Source organism: Kogia breviceps, chromosome 10 (assembly GCF_026419965.1).
Source record: "Kogia breviceps isolate mKogBre1 chromosome 10, mKogBre1 haplotype 1, whole genome shotgun sequence".
Classification (NCBI taxonomy): Eukaryota; Metazoa; Chordata; class Mammalia; order Artiodactyla; family Physeteridae; genus Kogia; species Kogia breviceps.
The window spans coordinates 39,208,861-39,220,918 of record NC_081319.1 but is presented as its reverse complement, the minus strand read 5'-3'; the positions used below and the strand labels follow the sequence as shown (position 1 = coordinate 39,220,918).

Genomic DNA, 12,058 nt, shown 5'->3' with positions numbered 1-12,058 from the left:
CCCCTCCTGGGACTGTGCTCTCATCTGCTGGCATTTAGACCCCCAATTGTTCCCATGAGAACAATGGGTACTCTTTTTGGCCAGGAAGGGGAGCTCATGAAAGGAGTATTTCTTTGGTTGCTTGAGAGCTTTGTGGCAACCCTGCCTGCGTGAGATGAACTGCAGTTTCTTCCTGCCTCAAGTGGGTGTTCCCTGGCTCTGAATTGATCCCTTATGAACAGAGCACACTGGGAAATGTGGGTTGGCGAAGGAAGGCATCCTTGTGGGTGGGTTGTCAGAATGGCATTTGCCCAGACATATCAGCTCAAATACTTATTATTGAATATATAGGCTTCTATGTTTTAGAAAAAAAAATTACTGACAAGGACTGAAAACATGACAAAGTAAAAATAATTGATGTCAGGGCTTGGGGTTGAGGGACTGATTCTGAGAATTTTATTAGTGGCTATAACTATGCTTAGCTGTCCCTTACTTTGGGGGGAAAATGATTAATTTTTGTTTTCAGATGAGAACAGTTAGCATCAGATAAAATGCTTCATAATTCAGACCAGAGGGGCACTGATTGGGCTGGACAAGTTGTGTTCAACATGTGATCCTGTGGCCTTGGCCTTTGTGGCAACAGCCATATTCTGGTTTGAGGTTTGAATGTCAAGCAGCAGAACCAATGATTGTCTCTCATGGGTGTGGCTCTGCTCTACTCGGTAAAGCAAAGTATGTGTACCCTGGTTCTACCCTGGTTCCTCACCTTCTGTGGGGGCAAAGTCTTGGCCTTTGACCTCAAGCCAGAGGCTCTTCCTGTTGACATGTGCCATCTCCCCACAGCCCAGCCATGTGACTGCCCATGTGCATCATTTGCAGAAGCTGAGCTTGGCCACAGAACAGATTAGTCTCATTGTCATAGTCCATGGCACAGACACAGGATCACCCTGAATGTGAGTCAGCACCATGGGGGCTTCTGAAACATGGCTGGAAGCTGACTCCATCAGAGTCAGCTTAGTCCCATCAGAGGGACTATTTCGTGCCCCCCTGAGCAAAGGAACCCACCACACAGTCGGCTTGCCCCAAGGAGGCCTTGATCACCTCATGTGTGAGTGCCTCCAGGGTGTTGCCTATGGTACCCAGCCATAGACGGCTGTGGGTTGGCTCAGCTTCACAGCTTGGGTGAGGTGTGAGGGGCTGAAGGGTCCAGGAGCCAGTGACCAGGTCTGAGAGAAGGCAGGGACTTTGCCAGGGCAGGCTGCTAAGAGGCCCAAGCAGTGGGGTGTCACAGGGCAGCAGTTTGTGCCACTGTGAAATGGACCAATGAGAAGACCGTCTGGCACATCTGTTGGGGATTCAGGGAAGGGCCCAGCCTGAACCCCTGGGGCTGTCCTGTGTTGAGGTGTTGGTTGGAAGGTGCCACCACTGAGGCTCAAAGGACCCTCCAAAAGGTTTGTAGTGTGGTGGAATTCTCACCAAATGCAGTTTCTTGATTATACTTCATTCCTAAGATCTCTCTTTGCTGGCCAACATCAGCTTACCCAAGTGACAAGAATATGAAAGTGCTTATCCATCTTTCTGGAACTTTTGCTTGCCATTTCTAAGTCCCATAACTCCTTCATGGGTAAGATACCACCTTGTGGGTTCTGAATGATAAAGCTTAGGTTTTCTTGGTTTTAGAAACCAGTGGTCATATAGTTAATTAAGCCCTAGTGAGAGTCCAGCTCCTCAATTTTGATGGGCAGAAATCTGCCCTTTGATGAGAGACTAAGTAATATAAGCTCCTCTGCTGATTTGTTCTTTCTCCAGGTATGTTATGCTGATTTCGGGTGAGAGACTCTACTTTCGTTGCATGGTGTTTAGCACAGGTGCTGTATCTTTATCAGACCAAGTGTTTGATAGTCTACTTACTGTGCAAGAGAAGGCTCCAGCGAAGAAGTTGAAGAGAATGTCTGAGAACTGAATAGGAAGTCAGTTACTAGTCATCTGCTAGTATAGACTGAAGAGTGACCAAAACCTTCACGTTTGGCAGTTCCCCAATCATTGGTCGTGGTGATTATTTGTGGGCATCGCTGGGCAGGTAGTCTTCAGAACTCCTTATGTGTCTGCCCAGGTTTTGTGGTTTTGATTCTTAATGTCTTTGGATGTACTTTATGGATCAAGATTTCTAAAATTGGGTGTGTGGCTGTTCAAGATCTTGTTTTCCTCGGTGCTGGGCTTGTCTTCCATCTCAGAAGCATGTTCTCTCTGAGGGTTGCTGAAACTGGAAAGATTTCTGGCTCTTTGTGAGTGGCCTGTGATGTAGAGCCCATGATCTCAAATCAGGCTTCCTCCTACAGTTTCTGCCTTCTGCAGGTGTTCCCATTGCCTGAAGTCTCCTTTCCAAGATGGCTGCTTTATAAGGTCAGCAAGGGAGTGTTGGTATTTAATGATGGAGGGTGACTTGACCCTGGGGGAGTTCCATGGCCGGGGACAGCCTATCACCTTAAATACATGTGCTGGTGTTATGAACACTTCACAAAGAGCTCTGATTCCTGCTTCTTGCATGCCATTCCTAGCCTGGCAGCCCTTAGAGAGTCAGTTGTGGGTGGTTACAGTACAGGTAGGACATAAATTTCTATATGAGTAAACTAAGGATCCCAAGGATAGTCGGAATCTCATGTGCAAATATGCCAGGATCAAACACATCTCTTTTAGACTTAGAGGATGTGAGTGCTGGCTTTGGGCTGTCACCTGCAGCAAGTTCTCCCTGCCCTCTATGCCCCTCAATGTTTTCATCCACTCTTAGCAAACAGGTCTTAACAGGTAAGCAAGTCCCTGAAGGTCCCAGCCTTGGCTGTGTTCCCCTATAGGGTACTGGCTTCCTGTTCCTGTGGCCTCTCCACTTCCCTTTGATGCTTTGAGTTTCTGCTTTGGGGTATGAACAGGGAGACAAAGCCTCAGTGTGTGCTGGGTCCAAGGCCATTTGGGAAAGAGGATGGGGGAGTGGAGCCTGGACACGCCCTGGATCCATTCCTGCAGCAGCCTCACAATGTGTACTGTGTCCTCTTAGCCCATAGGGGCGGGTGAGGAACCAGCACTGACAGAGTCCAGCGTGTGCCTGGCCCTGTGATCATATAAGGCTGGCATCATTTCCCCCTTCTTACATATGAGAAAACTGAGGCTGAGGTTGGATGAAGCCTCAGGCTGCCTGGAGATGGGGCTTCCCTTCGGGTACGGTGTTTTTATAGATATGAGTCCTGGCTTGTCATGGGGGCTATGTCTCTGAGAAGGAACTTTCATATCCCACTTCACCCTTAGGCCCTAAGAGGAAAAGTGGTCTAGATCCTGGAAGTTTTGCAAGCTGGGGAGGATGTCCAGAGTTCCCATGGACTGAGGGGCTCCTGCTTTGTCACGGTAGAGCAGGTGTTGCATCCCAGAGCGTTCCCTCAACTGAGTGCCCTTGAGAGGGAGGAGGGCTGCTGGTGGAATCCTTTGGGGACTGTGGACACTGCCAGACCTTCAGGCATGTTCAGACTTCCCAGTTCAGGGGCTTTCCCTAAATGGCCTTGAAAATGCAGAGATGTCAGCTTCCCTGTGACTTGGGTAGGTTCCTTGTGGAACTCAGATTTGTTTTGCTTCCTGTGGCCTTTCTATTAAAATGAATCATTGCCAACCAAAATGCTGCCTGGATCTGATGTTTGCAGTACCAAAATGTTCAGAGATGCATGGATTTTAGAACGTTCAGGTTAGAATCTCTTCTTGTCTGAGGAGTACCCAAGACGCCGGGGACTGTTTGCTTCCGGATGTAAATCCAGGTTGAACACCTATCCTGTGGCCAGGGCTCCAGTACCCTGAGGAGCCAGAATTTGCAGAAGGGAGGGCAGGTGTAGGGTGGAGTGGCTTGGCTCTGTTTTTCTGACATGGCTTATCCCAAATGTTGTCTCTAAAGCTGTGGCTAGACCATAGTGAAAGGATTTGTTTCAGTAACCAAAATGAAGCTACACAGTTCTGCTCTTCCATCACCCAGTTTGAGATTGAGCATTATAACTTGCTTTGGTGAAACCTGTTTTTTTTTTTAATGTTTGTCATTTATGTTACACGTTATTAACATGTTAAAATGTTACTTGGCATAGTTCAAATAAGTGTATATTTTCTAAGTCTGGCCTTGTGGGAGCCTTGACCAACCTGGGTTTATGCCTTAGGGCATGTCTGACAACAGAACTGTGGCTGTTGGGGGTCAGCAGAATGGGAAGCCGAGCCAGCCAGGGAAGCTTGAGGAGGTGAGGGCCCTTCTCTGTTGTCTCTGTTATAAAGTGCCCTTATCGGGCTTCCCTGGTGGCGCAGTGATTGAGAGTCCGCCTGCCGATGCAGGGGACATGGGTTCGTGCCCCGGTCCGGGAGGATCCCACATGCCGCGGAGTGGTTGGGCCCGTGAGCCATGGCCGCTGAGCCTGCATGTCCGGAGCCTGTGCTCCGCAACTGGAGAGGCCACAACAGTGAGAGGCCCGCGTACCGCAAAAAAAAAAAATAAAATAAAGTGCCCTTATGTAATTGAGACAGACTTGAAAAAGCACTGGCGCTGCTTACTTATCTGTGCTGATGGAACACATGATGCTGGGCACAGGCCTAACTGCCTGGCCACTGAGGCATATCCCATGGGCCTGGCCAGCCACTTGGCACCTATCTGGAGTCTCCTGGTCTCTCTTGGCCCTGTTCAGTCTTCTCTACAAGTGGCTTCTCCTTGGCTGACTTAATCCAGAGCTCCATTCTTAGCCCTCCCTTTCTCCTTTCTCTGCCCGATCTCTTGCAGGTGTGCTCTCATTCCAGTGGTAGTCATTGGGATGGAGTGGGCTTAAGAGAAATACCCTTGGGTGGCTGGAAACCTGGGTCCATGCCCTGGCTCACCTACTCTCTTCCTCTCAGGAAGTTCTTACCCCACCCCTGTAAAACATCTCATGGTTCCCTTGACTATTCCATTTGGCCTTAACATCTTTGCTTCACATTTTTTGCAAAACTAGATCATTCAACCTTTGCTTTATATGTTTGTGTGTGGATGTGGCAGTTTTTGTATTTAACATAATTGAACTGAAAAAATTTAAAGCATATGTTTTTCAGTCAAAGCAGTTGTAATAAGTATTTTTGTAGCTAAAAAAGATTGTAAAGGAAGAATATATTTAGTGTTTTTCATGGATTTGAAGACATCCATGTTTACAGTTATTTTACCATTTCTGATGTTGGCTCTGTTTGCAGTGGATGGTGAGTGATGGGATGGGGGATTCTTAGTGGTTCATTAGTTAGATGATTGTGCACCCTAGAGTTGATGGAGTGCGGTGTCACAAAAGAAACTGTGAACTTAGTGGTTCAGAGACCAGTCAATAAAGGACAACTCCTAATAATGTCATATGTCTTCTCATGGCTTTTTGCTGGAGGTAGGAAATCTCTTTATAGGCAGGGTAAATATCTGGTCTCTGATAAGGTTGATGGAATGGCATGCACATGGACACCCGGGTCCTGGCTGGGAAGAGCAGGTATGAGTTCAGGGTCTTTTCCCCACTCAGGCACCCGGCTCTTGGAAGGAGGAAGCCTGACGAGCCAGAGCCCCTGGGGAACCCAGCAGCCATAGCTGTGGCCTTCCTGCCACAGGGAGGGAAGCATTTTAGTTTCCCTCTCCTGACAAGCAATGACCATGAAGGGCAATCCCTGGGCGAGGCTGGCAGTAAGACATGCCATCTGTTGGCCATTGTGTTTCTGGACTTGATGGACTGGGCAGTGGAACTGACTGAGAGTGCCTTTAGGCAGACCAGAGAGTGGGTCCCACCTTTCTTACATTGGGGGCAGGAGTAGGTGTTTCCTGAAGGTGAGAGAAGTCATAGATGTGGCCTGGGCAAGAGGTCATTCTTGTTTCCCTCTTGTCAGCTGATGGTGGAAGTTTTTATGGTGGCATTCCCTTGGGGGCTTTACGTATTACCAGTCATGTTGCTGTGGAGAAGGACTTCCACCCTGAAATAAGTCTGGGAGGTGCTGTTGGGTGGAAAAGGGGATGAGCTCCTGAGGCCTGCTCTGTGCTTCGGCTTTCCAAGGACAGAGGTGAGCTCTGTCCATTTCCCAAACTTAGTTGACTACAGAATTCTCTTTTAGAGAGACTGGAGGTCCTTGGAATGCCTTTGATAAACATTCTTCTTAGAATAATTGTTTACATTCCCCTACCCTGGGCATTGCAGTTTTTCTTGAGATTTGAAAAGCAGTGTTAAGACACTAGATACAGCTAACCAAATGTGCCCCACTACACTTGAATGTAACATGGTGGTTGTAAAATGAGGCATTTTGGGGTATTGAGTTGTCCCTGCACCCAGACCTGTGTGCATCTCCACTTCTGGGCAGGAGAGGCACTCTAGGCCAGGCATATACCTTGAGCAAAGTTGTGGTGTCTGTGGAGGGTAGGGTAGAAGTCTGAGGCAAGGTTGGAAAGTAGTGCTGAGGGATGAGACACCCGGACTTGATTCTGCAGGCAGAGTGGATGAGGAGGTGGCAGGGCACTTCACTGGTGTAAAAACTTGCAACATTCTTGACCTCCATGGCATCAGTTCTCTGGGATGAGACATGTGTTTTGAGTGCCAGAACTGCTGTCTCCCCACCGTGTGGCCTTGGGCGAATCATTTGCCTTCCATGCTAGCCCATCTGGCAGCCCCAGTCTTTCGTGACAGGTAAATGAGCTCCAGGAGAGAGGCGTTGGTTCCTCCACCAGGAATTCTGAATTGTACCTCAGGCCTGTCACACAGGCTAGGCCAGTGGTTAACTGTTGTGATCATTTTCGGGTTATGTAGTGATGGTGGCAACTAACTCATACTGACATCTCTTCTAGGTATCAGCAGCAGGGAAGGAGGCCTTACCGTCCTGGCTGCAGTGGGACCCACAGAGCCACACCCTGGAGGGTCTCCCCCTTGACACTGATAAGGGCGTGCATTACATTTCAGTGAGCGCTGCACGGCTGGGGGCCAACGGAAGCCATGTCCCGCAGACTTCCAGTGTGTTCTCTATCGAGGTCTACCCTGAAGACCACAGTGAGCCACAGTCTGTGCGGGCGGCGTCAACAGACCCTGGTGAGGTGGTATCATCTGTCTGTGCTGCTGATGAGCCTGTGACTGTCCTGACGGTAATTCTGGATGCTGACCTCACCAAGATGACCCCAAAGCAAAGGATTGACCTTCTGCACAGGATGCGGAGCTTCTCAGAAGTGGAGCTTCACAACATGAAGTTGGTGCCAGTGGTGAATAACAGACTGTTTGACATGTCGGCATTCATGGCTGGCCCAGGAAATGCAAAAAAGGTGGTAGAGAATGGGGCCCTGCTCTCCTGGAAGCTGGGCTGCTCCCTGAACCAGAACAGTGTGCCTGACATTCGTGGTGTGGAGGTCCCCGCCCGGGAAGGTGCTATGTCTGCCCAGCTTGGCTACCCTGTGGTGGGTTGGCACATTGCCAACAAGAAACCCCCTCTCCCCAAACGCATCCGGAGGCAGATCCATGCCACACCCACACCTGTCACTGCCATTGGGCCCCCAACCACAGCCATCCAGGAGCCACCATCCAGAATTGTGCCCACCCCCACATCTCCAGCCATTGCTCTTCCAACCGAGACCATGACTCCTCCAGTCAGGGATCCTGTTCCTGGGAAGCCCACAGTCACCATTCGGACTCGAGGTGCCATTATTCAGACCCCAACCCTCGGCCCCATCCAGCCCACTCGGGTGTCAGAAGCTGGCACCACAGTTCCTGGCCAGATCCGCCCAACAATGACCATTCCTGGCTATGTGGAGCCCACGGCAGTTGCTACCCCTCCCACAATTACCACCAAGAAGCCACGAGTATCCACGCCAAAACCAGCCACACCTTCTACTGATTCCTCAACCACCACAACTAGAAGGCCGACCAAGAAGCCACGGACACCCCGACCCATGCCCCGGGTCACCACCAAAGCTCCCGTCACCAGATTGGAAACCGCCTCCCCGCCTACTCGCATCCGCACCACCACCACTGGGATGCCCCGCGGAGGAGAACCCAACCAGCGCCCAGAGCTCAAGAACCACATTGACAGGGTGGATGCCTGGGTTGGCACCTATTTTGAGGTGAAGATCCCGTCAGACACCTTCTATGACAATGAGGACACCACCACTGATAAGCTGAAGCTGACCCTGAAGCTTCGGGAGCAGCAGTTGGTAGGCGAGAAGTCTTGGGTACAGTTCAACAGCAACAGCCAGCTCATGTATGGCCTGCCTGACAGCAGCCACGTGGGCAAGCACGAATACTTCATGCATGCCACAGACAAAGGGGGCCTGTCAGCTGTGGATGCCTTCGAGATCCATGTCCACAGGCGCCCTCAAGGGGATAGGGCTCCTGCTAGGTTCAAGGCCAAGTTTGTGGGTGACCCAGCAGCTGTGGTGAATGACATTCACAAGAAGATTGCCCTGGTGAAGAAGCTGGCCTTCGCCTTTGGGGACCGCAACTGCAGCACCATCACTCTGCAGAATATCACCCGGGGCTCCATTGTGGTGGAATGGACCAACAATACACTGCCCCTGGAGCCCTGCCCCAAGGAGCAGATCACAGGGCTGAGCCGGAGGATCGCTGAGGATGATGGCAAACCTCGAGCTGCCTTCGCCAACGCCTTGGAGCCCGACTTCAAGGCCATGAGCATTTCTGTGACAGGCTCTGGCAGCTGTCGGCATCTACAGTTTGTCCCAGTGGCGCCACCCAGGAGGGTGCCCTCAGAGGCACCACCTACGGAGGTGCCAGACAGGGACCCTGAGAAGAGCAGCGAGGATGATGTCTACCTGCACACGGTCATTCCGGCCGTGGTGGTTGCAGCCATCCTGCTTATTGCTGGCATCATTGCCATGATCTGCTATCGCAAGAAGAGGAAGGGCAAGCTCACCCTCGAGGACCAGGCCACCTTCATCAAGAAGGGGGTGCCTATCATCTTTGCAGACGAGCTGGACGACTCCAAGCCCCCACCCTCCTCCAGCATGCCGCTTATCCTGCAGGAGGAAAAAGCCCCCCTCCCCCCTCCCGAGTACCCCAACCAGAATGTGCCCGAGACCACTCCTCTGAACCAGGACACCGTGGGAGAGTACACACCCCTGCGGGATGAGGATCCCAATGCGCCTCCCTACCAGCCCCCGCCACCCTTCACAGCCCCCATGGAGGGCAAGGGCTCCCGTCCCAAGAACATGACCCCATACCGGTCGCCCCCTCCCTATGTCCCCCCTTAACCCACAAGCGCCTGGGTGGAGGCAGGGGTAGGGCAGGGCCCTGGAGACAACACGGTGTTGTCTGTGGAGACCAGTGGCCTGCAGACCATCGCCCACTGGGAGCCGACACCTGATCTAGCACACGCTGACACACACGGGGCCTGGACAAGCCCGCCCACTTGATCCTCCTAAACCCCAAAGCAGCTGGAGAGACTTTGGGGACATTTTTACTTTTAATTTTTGCCTAACAGCTTTTTGTTTGTTCATAGAAAATTCTTCGCTGCGTTTTTGAAGGCTGGCTCTGAAAGCACCGTTTGGAGTAGAGGTAGATGGAGGGAGCGAGGAACCGTGAATGAACTCGCAGGCAGTGCTGGGCGGCCTCCCGGCTCTCTGCGTTTTGCCTTTAACACTAACTGTACTGTTTTTTCTATTCACGTGTGTCTAGCTGCAGGATGTAACATGGAAAACAGTAGCTAAAGATTAAATTCAAAGGACTTTCAGAAGTTAAGGTTAAGTTTTTACATTTAATCTGCTGTTTACCTAAACTCGTATGTGTAATTTTTGGGTGGGTATGGGAAATTGCTTTGCTAAAAATAAGCTCCCAGGGTGTTTCAAACTTAGAGAAGACCAAGGGACAGTATTTTTTATCAAAGGAATCCTATTTTTTCACACTACGTAAACTTCGTTGCTCTGATACCCCAGAGAGCCTGACTGGGGGCCTCCTGGCCCTGGCTCAGGGGCCAGGGCCCTGGTGCTGGGTTTGCTGTCCCACTGTTGCCAGGGGCTGGAAGCTGGAGGGGGCCTCTTAGGCCATGGACATCCCCACCCCCACCCCATGCACGCTAGCGGCCTACAACCAAGGGGTCTTCATTTCCATGGAAAGGGGACTCCAAGAGGCAGTGGTGGCCGTGGCCCCCAACCTAGGTGCTCCAGGTGGGCCAGCTGCTCGTGGGGATGCCTGGGGAGGTCGAGAGACTCGACCACATCAACCTGATTTCTTTTACCCTTTCTCTGTGTGTTTTTTTTCCCCCTCCTAAAAGGAATATCATGGATTTTTGAAACACTCAGTGGGGGACATTTTGGTGAAGATGCAATATTTTTATGTCATGTGATGCTCTTTCCTCACTTGACCTTGGCCACTTTGTCCCAACAGTCCACAGCCCAACCCTAACCCACCCCACCCCTTTTCTCTGGCGCTCCAGTCCCAGGCCTTGGGCTTGAACAGCTGGGAAAGGTCTGGTGGCTGGGGAGGAGTGCCAGCAATAGTTCATAGTAAAAATTTGGGGGCTCTCAAAGCTAATTTTTTACTAAAGTTTTTATACAACCTCAAATTGTTTTATTAAAAAAGATTAAAAATGGTGATGCTTACAGCAGTTTGTACAAGCTCTTATTGTTGATTCCATGGGACTGACGGCTTTGCTCATTTTGATTTTTTTTCCCCCCTTCTTTTCCTAATGGTTTAAATTCTGGAATTACACTGGGGCTTCTTTTGCCTTTTTTAGCGGAACATCCGTCCATCCATCTGCATCTCTGTCCCGTGACTCAGGGGCACCCACTCAGCTTTGATCCTCCTTTGGAAGAAACCATTTTGAGCATGACTTCTTGATGTCTGAGAGTTATTTTGGGTACCTTTTAGGGAGGAATGCCTTTTGCCATAATGTATCCCTTCCATGATCGAGGGCGGGTGGGTGGACCCAGGCTCCCTTTGCACACCAAGCAGCAACTTCTAAGCCATATTGATCATTTTGCAGAGGATTCATGTGTGCTGCCTCAGGAGGGGAGGGACGGTCAGAGTGGAGGGGCTTCCACCCTGCCCTACTCTGGAAGGTATTCCCGCTTGCACCTTCTCCCACAGGGCCTAGCCTCTCTCTCCTGCCTGGTCCCCTGGTGGGGTGAGCAGTGCCACTGTGGGGGAAGCCTGTAGATGAGGGCTCAGTGGACCTGTGATGACTGGGCCTTGTGCCTCCAAGCCGGAGTTTCCCCAGTGCGCCAGAGTCAGAAGCGCAAGCTGAGTCTGACCTGGTGAGATTATTTTTGATGACCTTGCCAAAAGATAAACAATTTCCAGTGTTCCAGGTGAGGGCTTTGAAAGGCCTTCCAAATAGCTCCGTTGCCCCTAGCAACTCCACCATTGGGCATTGCCACACAGAGCCGTGGCTGGCCCAGAATGGCCTGTTACCATAGCAACAGGAGGCGATGGGGCAGTGAACAGAATAACAACAGCAACAATGCCCTTGCAGGCCGCCTCCTCCCCTGAGTGCCCGCTGGCAGTGGTCTTTGGACTCTGTGAGACAGAGAGCCAATCTCACATTCAAGTGTTCACCAACCACTGACGTGTTTTTATTTCCTTCTATATGATTTTAAGATGTGTTTTCTGCATTCTGTATAGAAACATATCGAACTAAATAAAAGTGTCTTTATTACAATGCCATTGCCTCCAAGCATCTCTTTCCCTGGCCCCTACACAACATGAGTGAAGGGTGGAACTGGAGTCCATGTGACAGAGGGAAGAGGGGACCCAGCGACGCCCACTAGGAGGTAGCCTTTGAGCAGCTGACCAAATAGCCTTCACATCCTTACCATTTCTGTGCCTCTGGGAGGCGTGGGTGTGTGCAACAGAAGCTCTGCCAACCAATGGGCCCTCCTTAGCAGCTCTTCTGCCTGAGCCAGCTGAGATAAATCTCCTTGAGCCTCTATTTCTTCATCTGTAGTGCGGGGTGGGGAGAGGAACAGGCAGAAAACCCAATGAGACTGGGTGGGAGGGGAGGATGGTGGGAGAGGTCTTGCTACAGGCTGTCTGCCCCAGAGTGGATCAGCTTCTGCAGGTCCCAGACAGGGGTCCCTCAGGCTGGG

General features: G+C 51.0%; 1 protein-coding gene across 10 annotated transcripts in view; it reads left to right on the top strand.

Moving 5' to 3' along the window:
• The window catches only part of DAG1 (dystroglycan 1), a 64,100-nt gene extending 52,469 nt beyond the window's left edge, over positions 1 to 11,631 (top strand). For all 10 annotated transcript variants that reach the window (XM_059075401.2, XM_067044173.1, XM_059075402.2 and 7 more), the window contains one exon: positions 6,824 to 11,631. In XM_059075401.2, coding sequence (XP_058931384.1) covers positions 6,824 to 9,226 — 2,403 coding nt within the window. In that variant the 3' untranslated portion in view covers positions 9,227 to 11,631. The remainder of the gene's footprint in view (positions 1 to 6,823) is intronic.
• Positions 11,632 to 12,058: the final 427 nt, after the last annotated feature.